Here is a 25,307-nt window from a genome sequence, read left to right on the forward strand (position 1 = left end):
GGGAGATGCATGCGTTATTGAGCTTTAAACCGTCTAAGAAGGTGGATTTACGTTTAATTGTCGGGTTCCTAGGTGCAACTAGGTATTTAGTAGTTGAGGGAGTAATTCTTTATGTCGGCCCTTAGGGATATTTTATTCATGTATTGTTCACTAAGCAAGCAATATATATTAACATCCTCATTCTAAAAAAAACATGCTTGTTCTTTATTCATTCTCTTGACTCTTCCGGCCTTCCCTCAACAATAAAAATCAACAAAAGTACATAACCCTAACAGATTAAAATGCCCAACAGCAACAAACAAACAAAATTAAAGAAAGTAGCAAATGAAAATCAAGTAATCAACTTAACCCAAACTCAAAATTAAAAGAACCAAATCCTAATTCCATCACCTCATTCTCCTGAGATTGCCAAACAGAAAAACAGATTTCCAAATCCTCAATTCAATATAGGGAGCAGATTGAGACAGACGACGATGGTGTTGTGGTGGAGCATGGAGCTCAGTTTCAAGGCCCCAAGTGGAATAAGTCAATCTAATTTAAGGATTTGTTTCAAGAATTAAGACTTTAGTATTTGGAGTTGGGCAGTTAGGAATATGAAGAGAAATAATAAAATTTAGTTAATTGTTATTCTATGTGTGTGAAAGAGTTGAGTGTGAGTGAATGTAACTTACGATATATATATATATATATATATATATATATATATATATATATATAAGTTCGGGTGCGGACGTCCGCACCGTGTAGATTCCGTGATTCCGGCAACCCAACGCTCCTGTATGTACCAGTCGGAGCTGTAGCGCTAGTCTATGGCGGCCGAAATCTGGAAATTTTCAAAATATGCCCATAAATTTAAAATTTCCAGAAATTTCAAGATTATGGCACAGACAGGAGCGCTGGGAGGGGGGAGTGCGGCTGACACCTTCCATGTTGCCGTTGCGCACTGCCGGTCGCCGGCCGGACGTTCGCACCTAAAATGGATTATATATATATAGTAAGGTTTGAAAAATCGATGTTTTCGCCGAAATATCGGTGATAATTTCGTTTTTGTCGCGTCCCGAAATTATCTTTACATACCAAGTTAATTTCATGCGATATCGTCGAAATTTCGGATATTGAGCGAAATATCGTGACCAAAGCTAAAGTATGCAGCCCACATTGGGCCAAATTTGTCAGTATTTCCATTAAATATTGGGCCCAATTCGTCAGATATTCCATTAAATGGGAACAAAACCAACCCTAAGGTGGTTCGAACTGTGGTTGTGAATGAGGTACACAGCCAACCAAGCCAATCATGCTGCAATAACTTTTATTACGTACTACTATATCTTTTGTATATATATGGAAACTAATGATGTTTTATACTTTTATTGTAACTATTAAATGTTTTTAAGTACTTTTATTTGAATATATAAATGTATATTAGTAACTTATTAAGATTATTTAGGTGTTGTAACACAGTAAATTAATTCACTTATAATTATACTAATATATCTATATCATGTACACATTTGAAGTAAGATGGATATAACTTGTTAAGACTAAAAAATGATAAGGTAGGACAAGGCCTAGAGCTAATAGCTGCCAATACTAGTCACCGCCTCAAACACGTTGATCCTCACCTAATTTTGTTTTGGCGAATTTTCCACATCCATAGAATCAATTAAACGGCGAAGAGTTTTGCAATGGTCCTGAACCAGGGTGATGTCTCTACTACACCAATTTGTTGTTCTATATGACTCATTTTAATATATATTACCATTTATGTTTCCAACTTCACCTTAAAATTAAAATTAAAACCAACGGGTTGTTGAGGGGAACTAAACCTATGTTCACCTCATTATAAGTTTAATGACTTAACCAACTCTATTAAGCCAACTTAGTACTATGTTATGACTATTCATAATATATATTCTCTCCCAGCAATAAAAATATATATTTAAAATAAATATTTAAAATAGATTTTTAATAATTCTCGATAATTGTTTCACATTAAATTACTACAACTTACTATAGACTAATAGTTATATAATATTTTCTCATGAAATATAGTAGATAAATGATCAAATAAACATTTCTCAAACTATCATTCAAAATTTCTATGTTTTTATATAAATTTCCATCAATTTACTCCATTCTTTTTTGAAATCGATATTTTCCCGAAATTTCCGTCGAAATTTCTAATTTTCAGACCATCGATATTTCAATTCTCATTGATATTTTAGTCCTTGATATATACAAAGATTCTCAACTACATACGTCCGTACGGTCTGCACCCTGTAGATTCGGCAATTCCGGCGACTAGCGGTGCGGAAGGTGTCGACCGCATTCCTCCCCATATGACGCTCCTGTATGTGCCAGCCGGAGCTACAGCGCCGGTCGAAATATCGAAATTTCAAGAATATGTGCACCGTTAAGAAATGTATAGATTTCGGTCGGCACTGCAGCTCCAACCGACACAGAAATGAGCACTGGGAGGGGGGAGCACGGCCAGCACCATCCGTGTTGTTGTTGCACGTTGCCGGAATCGCCAAATCTGCATGGTGCAGACCATGCAGACGTCTTCATCTAAGAAAAAAAAAAAATATATATATATATATATTACTAGTCTTTTTTTTGATTGGTCAAGCATCCCTTTATATAGGATCTGCCTCTGCTCTATTCCTTATGTCAATCAGCCAATATGCTATTGCTAACTTCACTTCTTGCTTTAGTACACTGTGTGCCTACTAGGCTACTACCTGACTACATTATCTTTATATCACCATTTCTTAAATGAACAGCTTAACATGTGGCAACTAAAAGTTGCAGACTTGCAGGGGAAGAATGAAACCCTCGGCTTATGCGGTGCAAGGGAATGAGTAGAAGGTGATCCTAGACCGGAAGCTACGTCCGATGATTTAGAGACAAGTCCGAGTATTTGACAAGTGATGACTTTGAATCTATGTTAAATACGAAAGTATTTGTTTATTTTCTAGGCACGAAAGTTAAATAAAATTAGAATCACTTGTTACCACGGTTGTCATGAATGAAGTAATGAATGGAGTTTTGTGGATTCGTATGAGGGGAAGAAATTTGTTCAAATTCGTGCAAAATACTAATCCCATTTAGTTGGGAACTTCTACAAAGTTGTGTGGTTGGAGTGTGTTGATTATTTACAGAGGTATCGTCTTGGTGTTGCCCTTTATATTGGCATGCACATCAAATGTAGATGATGATACTTGCAGAGGTGTGCATGCGCCCTCTCGCCATCAAGTGCCATGGAAGCTTTGTAGTGAGCATCTTCATGAATCATGAATTCATGATCGATCGATGACCGTACTTTTTTCCACTGGCGTAGCTGTGGTCTTTGCAGATTCGGGTTTGTGAGTTTTTTCCGCTGGACAGAAGTCACGTACTCTTCGTCAACCACATCATTGAAACTTGACAGATGACAGATGTGATCTCATGCACATCAAATATTGCTTATCATTTCTGGCTGGCTTATTAAATAGCAAGGTCCGGTAGATTAGGTGACTTCAGATATTTAATAGTTTAGGTGCAAAATAGTGGTTTCCACTTTCCAATAATGCTATTCTCTTTTTTGAAATGCTGCACATATGATTCAGTTGAGCTTACTTTTGTGAATAATGGAAGTTCTTTAGATCAAATTAGTTGTATAGCTTTTGCACTTAGAGACATGAGGTTGATGAAAATGATCGAGGTTCCAACTTCAAAGATATATAAATATGCCAGTGAGGATTTCTGCTGGGCAGAAGAGGGAGGCAGCCAGGCAGGGAGCTTGGGTCAATGACAATCAAGTTGCTTTTGTATGCTTGCCAAAAAAGTCAGTTTCCAGCGGGGAGTGCTACAAAGCTACTCATTGCTGTTTAGCAAAATCTATTTCTTAAAGAATCTGAAAGTGTATGCAATTTGGATTCTGGGCCACATTGGCTAATGATCGAGGTCTATCAATAACTCTAATAATTGCAACCTTCAGACATAGTCCTCATCAGTGAAAGATTACATAATTTACATTTGAATCAAAAGAGCTAATCAGCAGTAGATTGACCTTGGTTAGCTCTAGTTAATTCAGCTTCCACACATCACATAACCTTTATTATCATCTCAGCATATAGTCACATGCATTAACATAAACATGATAACAAAGGTTAAGTAGCAGCTATTGCTAGGCATAGGATCTTGAATGTAATTAGTGATTTCATACGAATTGTGACTATGCAAAGCTAAACTTACAAATTGATCAACAATCATATGCAGTGGGAAGCTGCCTGGATATGCCTATGTACACAGGGACCAATACTGTTACTTCCATATGAAGTTACACAAGGCAGGAGATGAGGTAGAAAAAGTACAAATATACACAAACAAGTGCCTGAAAGCACTACACCAGCTAGTTAATTGCTTTACTTAGAAGCGAACCAAGCAAAACAGATGTGCACGTATATATTGCATACAGCATTACAACCTATAGAATGTTTAACCAAATTGCCGATGCACAAAATTTAGATAAAAACCTTATTTGTTTTGTGATGGATGATTGATTCAAAAGACAGAATGTCTCTGCACTCCGTATGTAGACTGTAGATAATACATATAGAAAAACTGTATATTGGTTCTATTTCATCTAATTAGATTTTGGTATAATGACAAGTAATCTCATTCACGTACTTCCAACTATGTACTATTTTCCAACTCGTCCTATCTCCATTACGTACCTAACTTCACGTTGGTTTTGCACAAATTAGATTTCAAATAGGCACAACAACTATCACACCATTCCACAAATTATAAACAATAAAAGAAAACGTAAATCGAGTTGGTTCCATCCCAAACATACTACTTTTCCATTTCTTCGGGCCTACTTTAGGTACTCACTGCTTAGGAATCAAAGATAGATAATCTCATCTCCGCACCTTCACAATCTCATATTGACATATTCTATCCATCCATTTTCCACATGAATGCCATTTTGAGCAAAATGTTGGTGCACACATATTGTCACATTGTATCCATATGAAAACTTGAAGAATATCAGATAAGCAAAACACAGAGAAAAATCCAAGACCCGAAGCATAGGGGCGCGGATAAAAACAGCCACGACCCTTTTGGCATTTTCTCCCCTGGTTTTTGGTTTGGACTCATTTTTGACTTCAAAGTTCAAACACAACAACAATGCTCTCTGCTCTGAAATTCAATTCAAAAGCTCTCACTCATTTCCTTTCAGGCTCTCTCTTCCTTTCTTCGAAACCTTTCGCTTTTAGTTGCAGTTAAGATCTGCCAAATACAGCACTACATTTCCCACCAGTTCACTTCAACCAAACCCCATTGCTCATTTTCACCTCACCCCAAGCTCCCAAAGCTTGGACCTTTAGATCCGGCCATGCTCAGCCTCCGGCCCCGCCGTGACTCCACTCCGGCCACCACCAAATGGCACAACAAGGTAATGCCCTCTCTGACCCTCTGCCATTGTTTCTTGGGTTCAAGAACTGAGCTTTACTGTATTTCTTGAATTCAAGAACTGAGCTTTAGTGTAATGTGGTTCGGGTTTTGGGTTTTTTGGGGTAATGGGTGTGTGTAATTTGTTGTTTTGGGAAATGGGTTTTGGTGTTTTGGTTGTTTGGTGAATTGGGTTTTTTGTGTAGTTTGAGGAGAATTTGGAGCAGTGGCCACATCTGAAGGAGCTGGTGCAATGTTACACTACTGACTGGGTTAAGGATGACAACAAGTATGGCCATTACGAGAGTGTTGGCCCGCCGGCGTTTCAGAACCAGATATATGAGGGTCCTGACACTGATATTGAGACTGGTAATGTAGCTGCCCTAATTTTGATTATTTAATCTTTCTGTAAGAACATGCTTATGGGTTTAGTGATTTAATACTGTTTAGATATTGTATATCTTGTGAAGTGTTTTTACTCTAGGTAGTTGAACCCCTTTCGTGGAAGTATAGAGTTGGTATATGTGTACATTTTACTAGAGTCATGATCAGGTGAGAGCTAGGTCTTCTGGCTCTGGTTTTAGTGTTATACCTTGCTCTAAAAGAAGCAACAAGAGGGTACGCTAGCATTAAACTCGGTTTATCTTTAGGTACGATATATTATCCAGGAAAAATTTAGAGATGGTATATATTTGAAGAATCCAATGTCAATATGACTGCACTGATTGCTTTTCCGTAGCTAGGGATGGATATAGCACAAAAATGATGCAATGGAAATTCTAGTATTGTTTAAGCTGCCTGTTAGATGCCAAGTGTTTCTGATTGACCAGTTAAGGCGGCCAAAGATGTTAGATTTTTGAATAAGATTGAATGACCACTGGTTATGTCATCTACTTCTTGGTAGTAATCTTAAAATATTTTAATCCCATTGCAGAAATGCACCTTGCCGGTGCTAGGCGAACCAAGGCAGACGATACCACTGATGATGATTTACCAAGTACCTCAGGGCGCCAATTTACGGATGTAGTACCCTCTGATTCAGCTCACTCCAATGATCCAAAGGTTGTACTAGCTCGAGGATGCATTTTGTCTGTTCACTTGCAGCACAAGTTTAACTAGATGTAGCATCTTTCTTGTTTAATTTCTAGCTACACTCGAACTAATGATCCACCTGCCCATGTTTAGTACTAATTGATTTAAATGTGATAATGTGTGCAGCATTGTGGTCAATCTCCTCTCCCTGCTTATGAGCCAGCTTTTGATTGGGAAAATGAACGATCATTGATATGCGGTCAAAGGGTTCCAGAAACTCCAATATCTCAGTATGGAAATTGTAGACTTACTTTTGTCGTCTAGGAGTTCTTAACCCTGATTTTTGTTTATTAATTGTTATCTTTTTCTACTTCTCTCAGTGGCTTGAAGATTTCAGTGAAAGTTCTATCCCTTTCATTTCAAGCAGGACTAGCTGGTGAGCGTTATAATTTTTAGTTGGTGCCATATCATTATGCTTATTTCTCCATTCTGTTGCTTCTGTAACTTACAGCTGTTTCAACATTTCTGACTTTGTGTTCTCTTGTTCTATGTCCTCTCCTCCCTCTCATGTAGAGCCATTTTATGGTACAATTTGCTTATATAATAGGGAGAGAAGAGAAAAGTTGTCAGAAGATTTCTATTTTCGTCATGCACCCACTGAAATACAGAATGTAAGAACTTTAATTATTTTTGCCAACCACTTTAATGGCCATAATTTTTATATATTACATTTGTGGCACACATTGTGACTGACAAATTTACTATTGCCCGTACCAATATTTCTGGTGAAGATTTCTATTGAACCACGTGGAATCTTCTATCTGGATGCTCCATCATCATCAGTTTGTCTTCTAATCCAGTTAGACAAGCATGCCACAGAAGAAGGCGGGGTTACACCTACAGTTTATTCTCGTAAAGAACCGGTATGTCACATATATAATATAATATAGTTGTGACCCCAGTGGTGCATGTTTAAATTTGCTATGATGGGGTGTTTCACATCCTACCCAACAAGCTACCCAACAAGAAAAAAAAAAAGAAACAAAGGCGTTACAGTTAGCGACTAATGCTTTCTGTGTGTCTTTAAATACTGGTTATAGTTAAAGTTGTCTTGACAATATGTTATTTTCAACCAATTATTTGACTTGTGAAGCTGTATGCTTTAATTTTTGCCTTGCATGTGGACTTTCAAAAACAAATAATCTAGTAAGTTATGGGATGAGTCGTAACTTGTTTAAATAGTTTAGAAGTGCTACCATTTGAATAACCAGAAATCATTCATTTGTGAGGATTAATTTGAATTACACTGTAGTCATTGTAAAAGCAAGATGAGACAGAATAGATTTGCTTTGCGGAGGATGCATGATTTGCATGTAATTTTGATATAAGGCATATCCTTGGATGGTCTCAAATTGCCAAAGAGTTGTTTTAGGGTGGAGCAGGCAGTTCCTATCCAAGGGTTGAGTTGCATGTGTTTACTGTTAAGAGTTGGAAATAGTTTATGACATATTCCCCATTAATGTTGATTAATTCCATCGTACAATCCTCTTCATTGTACCTGCGAAGCTATCTGCCAGAGTCCCCTTGTAGGTTTCGGCAGGAGGTCCCACTTTCCTGTCAGGATCATGAAGTGGATTTAGGAGATTTCTGGGTATAGAAATAGAATAAATATAATCTGCACTGTGCTGAAAGAAAATAACAGCCTCTACATTTTCTACTGGTCTGAAAAGATAGAGTTGGCTCTTATTTTATTCCTGACTACATGATATCTGTTAATTGGTGTGCCCAAATATTATGCTACTTTCCAAAGTGTTGATTTGTCTGTTTTCCATCTAACATCTATTTACCCTCAACAGGTACAATTGACTGAAAAAGAAAAGCAAAAACTGCAGGTCTGGTCTCAAATAATGCCTTACAGAGAGTCCTTCGCCTGGGCTATTGTTTCATTATTTGATAACAGCATTGGTGCAGCTTCTGGTGGGTCTGCTTCACCAAGCAGTCCTCTTGCTCCTAGTATATCAGGTAGCTCTCACGAGGGTGTGTTTGAGCCCAGTGCTAAAGTCACATTAGATGGGAAAGCTGGTTATTCAAGTCGAAGCTCAGTTATTGTCGAAATATCAAACTTAATCAAAGTTAAAGAAAGCTATACTGAGGACGCACTTCAGGTATGCACCTTTCGAATGAATTCTGACGTTATTGATTCCTTTGTGTATTTGCATTTTTGGGCTTGCCTTTTCATTCTGTATTCTTTTTCCCCAAAAGGCCAAAATATGTTTGGCATACAGATTTGTTTTCCCTGATTCATTGGAGGTTTCATTAAATACCTGTTCAGCATAAAATATATCAATGCCTTTTGTGCAGATTATGATGGACCTTATTGTGTGGTTTTCCTGAAAATTTCAGGATCCCAAACGCAAGATTCATAAACCTGTGAAAGGCGTTTTGAGGCTGGAAATCGAGAAGCACCAGAATGACCATGTTGACTTGGAAAATTTATCAGAAAGTGGTAGTGTGACGAATGATTCAATTGATGATCGCTTAAACGATTCCACATTTGGGAAGCTCCCAAGTAATGGTTTGGATGGTCCTCAAGGAAGCAGTTCTAAGTGGAATTCTTTTGATACCAAAGAGATTTCTGAAATTGGATCAAATGCTCATGGAAATCCTGTTACTGGTCCTGATGATGTAAGTTTCACACCATCCTGCTGCCATCTTCAACTTTAAGTGTCACTGTGGAACTTCCCCACCAGAAATGTTTTTCAAAGACAACATCCCCATAGTGTCGTTTCTGTTTTTTGAATGTTGACTGAGAAGTAGCTATTTCTAAAGGTTGTTCTTTTATCTTGGCTTTGTTTGTATCTGTGTAATTTGTTAAGTCATCACACCATTGTACTTGATGGCTGTTTTAGTTGATGACTATTGCTAGTCATTGTGTTGGTGGCCAGTGTTCTATTTCATCATAGAAATTGTTTCATCAGTATACGTTAAATATGTATCTTTTTGCATTTTATTGTTCATATATGCTTTCCAGTGTGCACACATCATAAGATGGATCTATTGAGAAGCATCTAAATGATTAGTAATTATAAATTCTGACTGTCTTTCAGTTAATTATTGTAGTGTCTACTTGCATTCCTGAAACATACTAACTGTGCTGTTTGTCAACTTCCAGTTTCAAGCTTTCGACTTCCGTACTACAACAAGGAATGAGCCTTTCTTGCAGCTTTTCCATTGTCTTTATGTATATCCCATGACTGTTAGTTTAAGTCGGAAGAGGAATTTGTTCATAAGGGTTGAACTTCGGGAGGATGATAATGATATTCGTGGACAGCCTTTAGAGGTAAATAACTGTTGATTTGCTTAGACGAAATGTTAGCTTCTTAGAGATAATAGTGTTACCGTAGCAGTTCAATATTCTCATTGTTTTTGTTTGTGAAATTAATATGACTAGGCAATGTATCCAAGGGAGCCAGGTGCATCACTACAGAAGTCGGCTCACACCCAAGTTACTGTGGGGGCAAGGGTAGCATGTTACCATGATGAGATCAAACTTTCCCTCCCTGCTACATGGACACCAACACATCATCTCTTGTTTACTTTCTTTCATGTTGATCTTCAAACGAAGTTGGAAGCACCAAAACCTGTACGTTTCAGCTTTTGCTTTTGTTTCTCTAAAGGACTAGCTGATTTTTTTTCCAGAGTTTTTATTCGTCTCCTCCGCCTGCCCAATTTATTTTTTCTCTGTCTAGGTTTATCTACTCTGTCAAATGACTATTCTATGCATTCACTCTCCAGGTAATAATTGGATACGCGGCACTTCCACTGTCCACACATGCACAGTATGTATATGCCTTCAAATATGATGTTTCTTTGTCATTTGTTCTAAAAACTGAATGGAACTCAATTTGTTTCTGCTCACATGGTTTCTCATCTAATATATCAATCATTTATAACCAGTGATCTGTAGAATATAATCTTTCTTAATCCACTGAAATTGGTTAGAATTGATTTGAGTAATATGAGCACATTGTTACCTTGCCTCAGTTGCCTCTAGTTGTCTGAAATAAATGCTTGGGTCAAAATAGTTGGATAGTTGCACATAAGCACTTGTTATAGTTGGCTTAGTTATGCCTTGAGCTTCTTTTCTAATAAATTATTGTGTTTACTTTTGTTGCCAATCAAATAATATAATGATTTTAGTTTTCCTCTTCCTCATTGAATTATTTCATGATTACATCAAACGATTTTTGTTAGTTTTGATTTTTTTTTGCCATTTGTTTGCCTTTTCTTTTGAAAGTTTTTTTTATGGTATCTAAAACCTTGATTCTTTTTCTACTCAGATTGCGATCTGAAATTTCGTTGCCAGTTATGAAGGACTTGGTTCCGCATTATCTTCAGGATATGGGCAGAGTATGTTCTGTTTCACTTTGGTTATATTTTGTGTTTTACTCTTGACCAGTGGCGTAATATGTAATATAAATTTTTTTATGATTTTGGGCAAGTTAATTTTGTCATGGTGCTGTTGTAACTTGCCTCTATATTTAGGATATACCCAACTGTTTAGACTCAATTTCTCCTGAATCTAAACAAGGTTTTCATTTTTTTTGCTGTTTGTTTTCTGAAAAAGTTCTCTCACTTTTCTGACAATGCCTTTTGTAGGAGAGGTTGGATTATTTGGAAGATGGAAAGAATATTTTCCGGTTGCGCTTAAGACTTTGTTCGTCCTTATACCCGATAAATGAGCGAATAAGAGACTTCTTCCTTGAATATGATAGACACACTCTTCGAACAAGCGCACCCTGGGGTTCAGAACTTCTTGAGGTATTAGTTTTTTAATTATTTTTTTTCTAAAGCCAGTTGTGCGTTCTTGGTTTGTATTATTTGGCAAAATAATTCCATCAACTTGAATATCTTAAAAGTTTTCTTTTCTTTTTTCCTTTTTTGATATAATAGAAATTTCAACTACCAGCTTATTGGTTGAGATGTGTCTGAGTTATAGATCACACAATGAAGTGTTATGATATATAGCCTTTTAGTTAATAGTACGCGCGCACACACACACACACATATTTTGTTGCTAGGAAGTGGTGGGATATAACATAGAGAATATTGGTTCCACAAGAAAAACTTGTGTTAAGTGATGATTTTGTATGCAGGCTATCAACAGTTTGAAGAATGTTGATTCCATTGCTTTGCTTCAATTTCTCCATCCAATTTTGAACATGCTTCTCCATCTAATAGGCAATGGTGGAGAAACCCTTCAGGTAATGTCAGAATTCTAGTACTTAGTTTGATAATTTTTATTTTTTATCATTTATTTTTTGTTAAATGGCACCTGTGGTCTATATCAATTCAGTTCCTGAAGATTTTTTGTTGCTTAACAGTATAGCTTCATCATCATCATTTATAACAACGGGCTTTTGAGCTGTGAAATGCCATCTTATTTTCTGTTCGTTTGGTGCTTTCAGGTTGCAGCTTTCAGAGCCATGGTTAATATCGTTACCCGGTGTGTGATTTAGTTTTGATATATTTCCGTACATTCTTCTGAACATATTTTTATCTCTGTTTGAGACAAATAAGGACCCATCCTTGTAATATTGCATACAAGTTTTCATGTTGGTCTAAGATGTGTGTCCTATTTTTTTTTCCACTATTAATTGTAGCTTTCGTTCTGTCTTTTGGTTGACAAAATAGATAGAGAGGAAATGGTAAAGCAAGACCGAGCACACTACAGTAGAGTCTAGAGACTGAATTTTAGTTATATGTTCTGGAAACAATTAATGTCGAGTCATGTTTGGGTTCAGGGTAATTTCACAAACAACATGGACACTGTTCTGCTTGATATGTAATTCGGTTGTTTGGTTCAACTGTTGTACTCTAGAGAGTCTGGACCAGCTTTGAGCATCTTTCGATTTATTTGTTGCACTTGTTTCAGTGGAACTTGAAGGTTTGACTTGTGGAATACCTTATGCAGGGTGCAGCAGGAATCAGTTGATGATGCGGAAAGAAACCATTTCCTCGTCAACTATGTTGATTATGCTTTTGATGACTTTGGGGGTCGTCAACCACCAGTTTATCCTGGTTTGTCAACTGTTTGGGGAAGTTTGGCCCGTAGTAAGGTACGTCTGTCTTTGGGGTGATCTTGAAATTTAAAATGATAATTGCTATTAACATATACTTGTAATGAAAACCACTATTTATTGGATTTTGAAGATTTTCTAATGATACAGTTAAGAATCTGTATATTTATTGAATTATGTGTAAATGGGTGCATCATTTGATGGTGTGTGATGACTGTAAGATTTCGTAATGATACTTATCATCAATATTATTTCCCTGCTTATGAGCCCAAGTGTATTTAAATTACGATTAACTGTGCAGGCTAAAGGATATCGTGTTGGACCTGTGTATGATGATGTTTTAGCAATGGCTTGGTTCTTCCTTGAGCTAATTGTCAAGTCAATGGCATTGGAAAAGATGCGACTCTTCTATCATAATCTTCCATTAGGTAGACTTTAAAGCAATGATATGTATTCCAAATATATTTATTTGTTCCTCTTAAGCTGCATTTGTTCTTAAGCTTGGACTCTTATTTTTAATTTCACTTTTTAGTAAATTTAGGATTATTAAAGTCGTATTTTTATTGAATTTTGTTGGCAGTTTCAACTTCACGTTTGTTGTATAACGTTCTGGTCTTAAATAATATAGCCGGCAATTGGTTATCTTATGAAATATTATCAGGTCTCCAAAATATGTCTCTTCATTTACTTCTATTGATGTTGATGTTATGTAACTTTCTTTCTTTGTATCTAGGTTTGAAATTTCCCTGTTACCGCATCCTATGTGTGCGGATGTATTATTCTTTTCTTGATCCAGGTTCTTTGGTACTTCATTTGCTTATAATCTTTTGTAGGCGAAGATATTCCGCCTATGCAATTGAAAGAAGGTGTATTTAGATGCATAATGCAGTTGTATGATTGCCTACTAACTGAGGTACACGAACGTTGTAAGAAGGGACTGGGCTTGGCAAAGCGTTTAAATAGCAGTTTGGCTTTCTTCTGTTATGACCTCTTGTCGATTATCGAACCTCGCCAAGTTTTTGAATTGGTATGGCTTCTGCTTAGCTTTCATTATTCAGATTTCTCTTTAGTAAAGCTCATTCTGATTACTACTACTCTAAGAAGTGTTGAGTACAAGTTAGTGTCAGGGGCTCAACCTAGGTGCCTTAAAGGCTCATTTATTTTATGGGCATTAGCGCTTTCAATGTTTCATTTAAACCTTGGATCAAGCACTCTATCTTTTGATTGTATGTACACATATGCTCACACAGAGATACCATGGACTGATAGATGTTATATATTTGAGGGTTCCATTGCTATGAGAGCAAAGTGGAATCGCAATGTTGTATCTAAAATATAGAAGTTAAGAGTATGAAATTTTGAGTTGCCTCATAATCCCTGCTCTAGATGCATGCATGAAATTTATGAATATGAGATTTGATCCACTGTATAAATCATTAGTTTGTCCCTTTTCTTACTTTAATGTTGTACATGTGCTGCAGGTGTCCTTGTACCTTGACAAATTTTCTGGGGTATGTCAATCTGTTTTGCACGATTGCAAACTCACATTTTTGCAAATCATTTGTGATCATGATCTTTTTGTGGAAATGCCTGGGAGAGACCCTTCTGATAGGTAACTTATCATCAACAGTGTGTTCATTGATGTGAAGCTTTAAACATTGGACTTAGTTTAGTGTGTTTAACGGTTTAAATGTTCATGTTGCAGGAACTACCTCTCATCTGTTCTGATCCAAGAGCTTTTTCTTACTTGGGATCATGATGATTTAGCTTTGCGAGCAAAGGCAGGTTTTCAGTAGATATATATTTTTTATTTGGATTAGAAATGAGAAGTTTGTGTGGATAATCTGCTTTGACCTTAAAGAATGCCCGTGTATAGTTACCTATGCTAAGATGTCACCTTCGTACTATATGCACTCTAGGAAGCATGAAAGTATGTACAAGACACCAACATAATATGCTCAAAATTGTCTAGTTTAAATCCCTGAGAACGAACATAAGCTTGATTGAATGTGCTAGTTGTGACTGTTGATTTGTGTTTTAACTTTATTTTTCCTTTTGTGCAGGCCGCTAGAGTTTTAGTAGTGCTGTTGTGCAAGCATGAGTTTGATGCTCGATACCAGAAGCCTGAAGATAAATTGTATATTGCCCAGCTATATTTTCCACTTATCGGACAGGTGCAGATTTTTATTTTTGTAACACAATATATGTTGAGTTTTGTGATTTCCCGTCCTTTCCTTTGCTCAGTTGGAAATGGGATCCAATTATAAGTAAATCCACCTCTTGGGTTCCACACATAGGGCCACAGAAGTTTAAAACAGAGATTTATCTCCCTACCTTACGTAGTTTGAGGAAGGCAGTTGTTCACTTTTCGATTGAGGGAATTTTGTTCAAGAGATGATGAGTATTACATACAATGTGTGCAATATGCTTCACATATTGTTGTCAAATATACACTGATGTTTCTGCAAATTTATGTCACACTCACTACTCAAAGCTGCAACATCACCTTTTTAATATATTCTGCCCTATACAGGGGCTGCTCAACTGTATATATAATAATTTTCTGTGGCTTGAAGATATACAGAAAATTATGGTCATAAACAGAAAATCATAACCAGTGATGATGTGGTGTATGCAGATTCTAGATGAAATGCCAGTCTTTTACAATCTTAATGCTGTTGAAAAGCGTGAAGTCTTGGTTGCTATTCTACAAATTGTAAGGAACCTTGATGATGGTTCACTTGTCAAGGCATGGCAGCAGAGCATCGCTAGAACTAGACTATTCTTCAAACTCATGGAGGAATGCCTTGTTCTATTTGAGGTTGTCTTTTGTTAACTTGTTTTGCTTTCAGTGATCTCTATATCGTACTAGCAATTCCTTTTCACAATTTCTCATGCTTTCTTGTTTTTTGTTTTTTGTTTTTTTTTGTTTTTGTTTTTACATCAAGATACTCTTTTAACTCTGGTTGTATTGAATGCATTTTACAGCACAGAAAACCTGCTGATGGCATGCTTATGGGTTCTAGTTCTCGAAGTCCTGTTGGGGATGGCCCTGCTTCTCCCAAGTATTCTGATCGACTTTCTCCTGCAATCAACAACTATCTTTCTGAGGCATCCCGACAAGAAGTCAGAGTGAGTTTATATTTTGTTCTCGCTTAAGAAACCGGCAATCAAGTGTTTTTGTTATTTACCTGCTTACCAAGGAAGGTCACTATCCATAGATTTATTTTTCATCTTTGGATGGGCAAACTTAAATTTTCAAATGTATTAAGCTGCATTTTATAATAGGTCCTCAATTCTTGAAAATCAATGCAGCCTCAAGGTACACCTGAAAATGGTTACTCATGGCAAAGAGTTAATTCTCAGTTAAGCTCTCCTAGCCAGCCATATTCCTTGAGAGAAGCTCTCCTTCACGCACAATCTTCCAGGATTGGAGCGTCTGCTCAAGCACTTAGAGAATCTTTGCATCCAATATTGAGGCAAAAATTGGTAAGTTTCTGTAACCATTATGTTCATTTATTTACCAAATAGCCATTTTCTCTCAGCAATATACATGCTTCAAAATTTTAGTCATTTTACATACTACCAAGTGACTAATAACTTTACATTTTTAGGAGCTCTGGGAAGAAAATTTGAGTGCTTCTGTTAGTCTTCAGGTTTTGGAAATTACTGAGAAGTTTACCGTGATGGCAGCATCACATAGCATCGCTACTGACTACGGAAAATTTGATTGCGTCACAGCCATATTCATGAGCTTCTTCTCTCGAAATCAATCACTGACGTTCTGGAAATCATTACTTCCTGTCTTCAACAGCGTCTTCAATCTTCATGGCGCAACTTTGATGTCAAGGGAAAATGACCGCTTCTTAAAGCAAGTTACTTTCCATCTTCTTCGACTTGCAGTGTTCCGAAATGATAATATTAGAAAAAGGGCTGTTAATGGGCTCCAGATACTCATGAGGGTAGGCTTCTTTTGATACATTGTATGCGCCTGAGCTTTTCCAACTTAAAAATAACTGTTGATCATTTTCTTTGGCAGAGTTCTTTTTACTACTTTATGCAGACAGCAAGGCTGAGGGCCATGCTGATCATCACATTATCAGAGTTGATGTCTGATGTACAAGTGACTCAGATGAAGGCTGATGGAACACTAGAAGAGAGTGGTGAAGCGCGGCGCCTCCGCAAATCACTAGAGGAAGTGGCAGATGAAGCTAAGAGTCCCAGTCTATTGAGAGAGTGTGGACTTCCTGAAAGTGCCTTATTAGAAATTCCTGAAAAAATGACTGAAAATAGGTGGTCCTGGTCAGATGTGAAATATCTCTCTGACAGTCTTCTTCTTGCTCTTGATGCCAGCTTGGAGCATGCACTCCTGGTCAGTACTGCATCAACTTCACTTATTCATGGCACCTGTCATTTGTGAATAACTTAAGTCAATTATTTGGGGATATTATGGAATGATTCTTCACCACCTGGTTGCCTTTGACTTGGGATAGAAGTGGGTTTTATGAAAGGGATAGAAGTGTTTCTGTAGTTGATGATAAAATCATTATATGAAACTTCATTGTTTTTCATGCCCCATCCTTGAGATAAATAGTTGTGTTTGCATGTTCAATTTCTGATGGCAATTTCTTTTGCAGGGCTCTTTGATGACTATGGATAGGTATGCGGCTGCAGAAAGCTTTTATAAACTGGCCATGGCATTTGCCCCTGTCCCAGATCTCCATATAATGTGGCTACTTCATTTATGTGATGCACATCAAGAAATGCAGTCGTGGGCAGAGTCTGCTCAGTGTGCTGTCGCTGTGGCTGGTATCGTAATGCAGGTAAACTGTTATTCTAATTTTCTTATTTTTCTTTTTCCTTTTCAATGTGACCTCTGCCTGGAACACATCTCTGTTCTCAAATTCCTTAAAATGTTTTCAACTATTAGAATATTCCTCTCACAGATGTTGCAAATGTTTAGATTACATGACCTTGAAGATATCCGTGCAGTTTGCTTTTACCCCCCTCCGTTATGACTTTTTTTCTGATGCAATATTTTGCCTGGTTTCTTACCTTTAAACATCTTTTTTTTATTAAATCAAATAGCTAAATATAATTCGGGAACATATTATTTAATCTTAAGTTGAGATATAATGGTTATTTGGTCGTATGAGAACATCTTAGATAAAATAAAAAATCACCCTCATTGTAAAGGGTTGATGCATAATAACAATATTTTCCTTGATTCAGTACTTTCGATGTGGTTCATTATTTTGTACAAGATGATTATAGATTACTTTATACAGTGAAGAATTAAAAAGAGAACTCAGGTTTCCTTGGTTTAATATTTAGTTGACAGTCTTACTTAATCTGTAGGCATTGGTAGCTAGAAATGATGGTGTTTGGAGCAAAGATCACATAACTGCTCTACGTAAAATTTGTCCCATGGTCAGTAGTGAGATCAGCTCTGAGGCCGCTGCAGCTGAGGTTGAGGGATATGGTGCATCAAAACTTACTGTTGACTCTGCTGTGAAGTACCTACAACTCGCAAATAAGCTCTTTTCACAAGCTGAACTTTTTCATTTCTGTGCAAGCATTTTGGAACTTGTTATTCCAGTCTATAAAAGCAGGCGGGCATACGGACAGCTGAGCAAATGTCACACAATGCTCACTAATATATATGAATCAATCCTTGAACAGGAATCAAGCCCAATTCCATTCACTGATGCAACATACTATAGAGTGGGGTTTTATGGTGATAGATTTGGAAAATTGGACAGGAAGGAATATGTATACAGGGAGCCACGGGATGTAAGACTAGGTGACATAATGGAGAAACTTAGCCACATCTACGAGTCTAGGATGGACGGAAATCACACCTTACACATCATTCCAGACTCTAGGCAGGTAAAGGCAGATGAGTTACAGCCTGGAGTATGCTATCTGCAGATAACTGCTGTTGATCCAGTCATGGAAGACGAAGATTTGGGAAGCAGAAGGGAGAGAATCTTTTCTCTTTCAACGGGAAGTGTTCGTGCACGAGTCTTTGACCGTTTTTTGTTTGATACACCTTTTACAAAAAATGGAAAAAGTCAAGGTGGATTGGAAGACCAGTGGAAGAGGCGGACTGTTCTTCAGACTGAAGGTTCATTCCCAGCTCTCATTAACAGGCTTGTAGTAACTAAATCCGAATCGCTTGAGTTCTCCCCTGTAGAAAATGCCATTGGAATGATTGAAACTAGGACGGCTGCTCTACGTAATGAACTCGAAGAGCCTCGCAGTTCTGAGGGAGATCAACTCCCACGTCTCCAGAGCCTACAGAGAATTCTTCAAGGAAGTGTTGCAGTTCAGGTCGAGTTCTGTTAAACTCATTCTGAATCATTATTTCCTAGTTTCTAATCCATAATTTTCTACTTAGTTTGCTGAGCTGGGAAATAATATACATCACTACAGTATAGCTGATTAAATTCTCTACTTTATATATGCAGGTCAATAGTGGGGTACTAAGTGTTTGTACTGCATTCCTTTCTGGAGAGCCAGCAACAAGGTTGAGGTCACAAGAATTGCAGCAACTCATTGCTGCGCTCCTTGAGTTTATGGCTGTATGCAAGCGTGCCATCCGTGTACACTTCAGATTGATCGGTGAGGAAGATCAAGAATTCCACACACAGCTTGTGAATGGATTTCAATCATTAACTGCTGAGTTATCTCATTATATCCCTGCCATCCTCTCCGAGCTGTGACATTATTGTATCATAATTACAGGCATTGGTTCATTAGTTCTTTTTTGGCCTTAGTGGTGTTGTTGCTTGTGTCGATTTTTCCCCAGATTCAAATCTAGTGTGCAACATATTCCATCGTTGATGAGACCCATGTATCAGCAGCATGAACTATCAAAATTGTTTATATCCGCTTTGTGCTTGTTAAGTTATTGAGTGTAAATTCATTTTTCTGGCTTCAAGACTCGTATCTGTTCTGCTCTGCCTAGCTTTCTAACTGTTAAGTTGGTCAATTATGCACGAAACATAAACAGAAATAATTATCGACAAACCAAAAGGTGCTTTACCTAGTTTTCTTTACATAGAACATGAACAGACTGGGGAGAAAACTAGGAGTCCTTTGAACTACAAACATGCATATGCATGTAAATAATAAATCGAAAGCATTTTAATTTTGAAATTGATGGGAAATTGATGAGGCATGCTGGCACGGTAATACATAAGTAGATGCGACTACCCCAAAAGAACATATCAAAGTTTTTAGAAGGCTTTTCAGAATGGATTTGTCTAGCTTAGAGAGACTGAGTAAGGAGTCTGAGAGTTTTCTCAATCCACTACACAGATTGGAGAAGCAGTTACGCGCACTGATCAAGCAGAGAATGGATTTGTATCTTAGAGAGACAAGCTAAGCAGTTTAACACACTGGTTAAGAAGTTCGAGAGATTCAATAAGCAGTTTAAGAGATTCGTTAAGGAGTTTAAGACTGTTTACACAGTTAGAGGGAGGAAGGAGGATTAAGCATTACAGAAGCTCCCAGAAGATACTGTTAGTGGGAGGGGGATTTCTCTTTTGCTCAATCCTTAGCTAGAGCTTTCGGCTTTGCTGACAACATGGTTGCTACTTCTCTCGATTCCAGAGGTACTTCAAAAGTTTAAAGATTAGAGGACAGAAAATATTTGATTGTTCTGTCTATAGTAGAGGGTTCTCCCCTCTGACTTCCTATGTATGCTACCAACTTGCAGGGTCACTTATTATGAACTACTCAAAAGCTACGGCCAACTTGCTGGAATTAGAAGACAGGGGATGCAAGATCATTCATAGAGTTGATGCTCGTGACATGCATTATCATCCTAACCTTTCCTTCATGAGGTTTGATTGCATGCTCTATAATTTTCCACAAGCGGGCTACATGAATGATTCCTCTTTGTCTGAGCGTAACTCAACTCAAATATGGTAGATTTGTTACATCATTAACATGCATTCTTCAGTGCCTCTTTGCCTTGTTCATTTCCATTACATCTTCTAATTTAAATATGCTAACTGCAATCTATTTCAGGTTCCATAAGAGATTAGTCAGACAGTTCTTTGTTAGTGCAAGGGAAATGCTGACTACAAATGGAGAAATTCATGTGACACACAAGACAACATATCCTTATAGCGAGTGGACGTTAGTGAATATAGCAGAAGATGTTGGGTTGTTCTTGGTTAGTGAAGAAAGGTTCTCATTACTTGATTATCCCGGCTATGAAAATAAGAGAGGAGCTGGGATTTGTGATCAAACTTTTCCTGTGGGAATGTCTAGCACATTCATATTTGCCAAGAACTACTTGTACTGTCCAGCTACCAGTTCTGACTTGGGTGTTTAATAGTATTCGAAATGTATGGTAGGCTGCAGGCGTATTGCCTTGAATGAGTATTCAGTCAGGCTCCTTTATCCTTTCATGCATCTGGTGCACAAAATAATCTGTTTCATTTTAATTATTATGTTCCCACAATATTGGTGAAGAATTTGTTCTGGTTATCACCATCTATATTGTGAAATACCATTGCTGCTCCATTTAATCTGATTAAGCTAGTGGTCATCATGTCTAGCTATCTAACTATTACGAATTTTACTTTACCTTGCCAGAATTTATTAAATTGGTTTCAACAATTGGAATTGACTAATTTACTACCAATTGTTGCAATTGCTTACTTGTAACGCAAGTCCATAGCCTTACAGGAGTGCATGTGAAATGCTGTGTAAACTAAATTCAAGTGACCTCTTTTGGTTGTCTTTGGTTAGTGAAGAAAGATTCACATTATCTGCTATTTTCTGCTATATGAAAATAATTTCTGTTATTTTTAGAAGACTGGATGAAAATAAGAGAATAGCTGGGATCTGTAATCTAATTTTCTGGTTGGAATGTCTACCACATTCAGGTTTGCCACAGTTTCAGGGCTCACTACTCATAAAGACTATAAAGACTTGATAATGCTAGATTCTGCCATTCTGGACAAATAGGCAAGTGAAAGCACTGGAGCACAACTGCACAAACAGCGGTGCAGGGCTTATAACAATAGCATAGTAAGATCGATATCTTACATACATGATACATTAAAGAATTCAACTGAAGAATCACATACTTTGGCATAACAACAGCAGTTCATATATTTACTTGCTTTGTATCTCCTCGGTTATCTACGATTCTTGACAAAAACAGGATGCTCATATACAAATGCAGTCTCATTTTGGCCAAGTATTGATAAACCATTGATGGACGTAGTTTCTGCTCCATTTCCATCTATGATGAATGCTCGCATTGTTGGTTCAGGCAAAGGCACTCTGTCATTTGTCAGCATGAAAATCACATCTGACATGGTGGGCCGTTTATCATCATTTTCTTCTGTGCACAGCAGACCAACATGGATGCATCTTAACAATTGATCTTTGTCCTTACTAGAGACTTCTATTTTTGGATCCACTAGTTCTAACGCTGCACCCTCTTTCCATAACGCCCATGCCTGAAACAAGAACACATTCAGAATTTTGAAATCACCGAAAAAACCTGACCCAACAAGAAGAACAAAGGTTTTCGACATACATAGCCAGCTAAATCGACGGCGCGATCATTATTGTAGAAGCTGTTGATTTTCCTACCACTGATGATTTCAAGCATCAACACTCCATAACTGTATACATCGGTTTTCATGGAATAGATGCCATGCTTTGCGTACTCGGGAGCCATGTAACCACTGCATCAAATGGAAAAGGGAAGGCATTCAGCGGATATACTCATACATGTATTAGCAACAAAAACTGACCACGATCTAGTGAACTGTTTACTTACACAGTCCCACAAATTCTGTTAGTCCTTTTTGTCTCTTCATCATCTGCAAAACTCTTTGCTAAACCAAAATCAGAAATTTTGGGATTCATTTGTGCATCATATTGGAGGAGAACTTGCAGGGAGAACATGCAGCAACATGCAGCCAGCTTGGAGGAGAACATGCAGCCAGTTTGGTGGAGAACATGCAGCAACATGCCTGCTAATCATCCCAAAGATCATCTGCTATATATATGACAATTTCCTGCAAGTCTTATGGACAAGAGAAATCAGTTATAAACATACAAGTGTAGATATATGTTTATAAGGTTTTAGTCATTGAAAATTTGTAGCTCTCAAGTTCTTATTCATTTTATTTCTTTGTGATTCCATATTCCTTCATGGTATCAGAGCAGTGATCCTCATAGGACCTGCTTCTGCTTCTTAAGATTCATTTTATTTCTCATATCATTTAAAGATGACTGCATGAAATTCTTCTGGTCCTGCTTCAGATTCATCCTCTTCTGGTTCTAAATCTGAATCTACAGATACAAACTTGCGTCTTACATCTACCTTGTTGAATGAGTTCAACTATATCTCATGGTCTAATGCCATGACTCTTGCTATTGGAGGAAGAAAGATGATTGGTTTCATCAATGGCAAGATCAAGAAGCCTGCAGCTTCATCTCCAGATTATGATGCTTGGTTACCTCAAGATCAACTCATCTGAGCTTGGATGATTAACTCCATGGAACCAAAGATGGTGCAGATCTTTTAATACTCGGACTCGGCACTGAGCATGTGGAATGCAATCAAGGGTTTGTATGATGATTTGAACAACTTTGCTAGAGTGTTCCAAATCAAGAAGGAGCTTGCAGAGACTCAACAAAGTAATCTTACTTTCATTGAGCATCTTGAAAATCTTTCTGTGAAATGGAATGAGTTAGAAATTTATAGATCTTAAAGAGAATTGAGAAAGACAAAATTTTTGAGTTACTATCTAGTCTTGGCTCAGAATATAAAGATATGAGAAGCCATGTTCTAATGTCATCAGAGCTGCCCACTTTCACAAATGTTTGCAACACAATTCAGAGAGAAGAGATTAGAAAGACAGTAATGAATGTGGATTTAGTTATTAGTCATGAGATAGAGAAGGCTGCTGAAACAAAAGCTTTTGCCAGCTCTAGTAGACCTTATAAAGGAAGAAGACCTGATCTCAAGTGCACCCATTGTGAGAAGATTGGGAGAGAAGGTATTGATCACCTTAAAGAGACTTACTGGATTCTTCACCCTGAGCTAAAAAACAAGTTTCATGATGTAAGGAGACAGTCTAAGCCTGTCTTCACTCCAAAGGCAAATCAAGCTTGCCTCTCAACTGCAGAAGGGATGCCTAACTATACTACAAACCCAATTACTCTCATTAATGAGTTTGCAGCATTTGTTCAGCAAAGGCAGGGGAATGTACAAGGTGGAGATACCACTGCAATGTTAGGGAAGTTTGCAAGCTACCTTGCTGAGTGTGATCTGGTTCAACAAGAAGAAATTCCAGGTATCATTTGTGTTATTTCAACTGCTTTGGATGTGTGCAAAAATAATGACTTTTGGATTGTAAATTCAGGTGCCTCTGATCACATGATTAATAATGCTACCAACTTGAGTGACTTTCATGTTTTTGAAATACCTTCTCATGTATCTGTTGCAAATGGTAAAAAGGTTCTAATTTTGGGGAAATTGAAGCTTAAGTTATTCTCGAGTCACATTCATTCTAATATTATGTTAGTTTCATCTTTTCCATTTAAACTCCTCTCTGTTGGAAGAATTACTTACTCATTAGATTGTCTTGCAATCTTCTCAACAACTAATATTGTCTTTCAGGATCGAGTATCAGGGAAGAAGATTGGTGAAGGATTCTATCTTAATGGCTTTTACTACATTTCGTGTTCTTCGAGTCTTTCTCAAGGTCTTGTTGTAGAATTATCCTCTCAACATCTATGACATTTACGTCTAGCTCATCCTTCAAGTCATGTTATGTCTTTTCTTTTTCCGAGTTTTAGTAAGCAATCTTATGAATGTGAAACATGTCACAAGTCTAAGTCTACAAGATTTCCATTTTCCAATTCTATGTCCAAGGCATCTCAGCTTTTTGAATTGATACACTCGGATGTTTGGGGTCTTGCAAGAGTTGATTCCTTTGATGGTTATAGATTCTATGTAACTTTCATTGATGATTTCATAAGAACAACTTTTGTTTATCTAATGAAGCATAAGAATGAAGTACAAAAATGTTTCCAAGATTTTCACAACCTTGTTTAAAATCACTTTGCTTCTTCCATTTGCATTTTAAGATCAGATAATGGCACTAAATATACATCCAAAGTTATGCAAAATTACTTAAGTGATCAAGGAATTTTGCATCAAACAAGTTGTGTGGGAACACCACAATAAAATGGTGTTTCTGAAAGGAAAAACAAAGATTTGTTGGAGAAGACAAGAGCTCTCATGTTGCAGGCAAATGTTCTAAAGCGTTTTTGGTCTCAAGCAATCCAAACTGCTGCTTATATCATCAACAAATTACCTAGTAGGGTCGTGGAATTCAAGTCACCATTTGAGGTTCTTAAAGGAAGAAAACTCAACATCGATCATTTGAGAATTTTTTGGTTGTGTTTGTTATGTTCATATACTAGCACACAATCGTGACAAACTAGACCCGAGAGCATCTAAATGTGTTTTTCTTGGTTACTCATCATCCCAAAAGGGGTATAAGTGTTATGATCCTTCATCTAGAAAGTTGATTTTTTCTCGAGATGTAAGGTTTGATGAGTCTCACTTTTTTTTTTCAATCCAAGGAAAATGATCTTAAGGGGGAGCTTATGTTTGATATTACTACACCAAGTTCTATTATCAGTGAAGAGCAACACAGTGCTGATCATATTGCAGATGAGCAAAATGGAGAGGTTTATGATGAACAA

General features: G+C 37.2%; 2 protein-coding genes and 1 pseudogene across 3 annotated transcripts; 2 read left to right on the forward strand and 1 right to left on the reverse strand.

Moving 5' to 3' along the window:
- Positions 1-5,132: 5,132 nt before the first annotated feature.
- Positions 5,133-19,479, forward strand: LOC126786306 (guanine nucleotide exchange factor SPIKE 1). 2 transcript variants are annotated; one of them, XM_050512089.1, is made up of 30 exons: positions 5,133-5,443; positions 5,646-5,808; positions 6,374-6,501; positions 6,658-6,761; positions 6,852-6,907; positions 7,045-7,142; positions 7,263-7,394; positions 8,328-8,636; positions 8,875-9,156; positions 9,644-9,811; positions 9,923-10,114; positions 10,267-10,310; positions 10,812-10,881; positions 11,131-11,292; positions 11,628-11,735; positions 11,940-11,977; positions 12,446-12,590; positions 12,853-12,979; positions 13,385-13,578; positions 14,033-14,163; positions 14,257-14,332; positions 14,615-14,725; positions 15,190-15,372; positions 15,540-15,683; positions 15,867-16,040; positions 16,166-16,513; positions 16,591-16,923; positions 17,189-17,374; positions 17,910-18,884; positions 19,022-19,479. In XM_050512089.1, exons 1-30 carry the CDS (start codon positions 5,384-5,386, stop codon positions 19,274-19,276), a joined length of 5,496 nt encoding a protein of 1,831 aa, XP_050368046.1. In that variant the 5' UTR covers positions 5,133-5,383; the 3' UTR covers positions 19,277-19,479. The 2 variants fall into 2 exon arrangements, with proteins under 2 accessions (XP_050368046.1, XP_050368047.1); XM_050512090.1 differs by lacking the exons at positions 10,812-10,881; positions 11,131-11,292; positions 11,628-11,735; positions 11,940-11,977; positions 12,446-12,590 and having other exon boundaries at positions 10,221-10,310.
- A 247-nt stretch (positions 19,480-19,726) lies between these two features.
- On the forward strand, positions 19,727-20,898 carry LOC126786964 (uncharacterized protein At4g26485-like; annotated as a pseudogene).
- Positions 20,899-21,709: 811 nt separating this feature from the next.
- Positions 21,710-22,451, reverse strand: LOC126786965 (cysteine-rich receptor-like protein kinase 10). The gene is made up of 3 exons (XM_050512919.1): positions 22,363-22,451; positions 22,081-22,267; positions 21,710-22,036 (listed from the first exon to the last, which is right to left on the reverse strand). The coding sequence occupies exons 1-3, from the start codon at positions 22,449-22,451 to the stop codon at positions 21,710-21,712; spliced, it is 603 nt and encodes a 200-aa protein (XP_050368876.1).
- Between the last annotated feature and the right edge of the window lie 2,856 nt (positions 22,452-25,307).

The sequence above is a fragment of the Argentina anserina genome, chromosome 3 (genome assembly GCF_933775445.1).
Source record: "Argentina anserina chromosome 3, drPotAnse1.1, whole genome shotgun sequence".
Taxonomy (NCBI): Eukaryota; Viridiplantae; Streptophyta; class Magnoliopsida; order Rosales; family Rosaceae; genus Argentina; species Argentina anserina.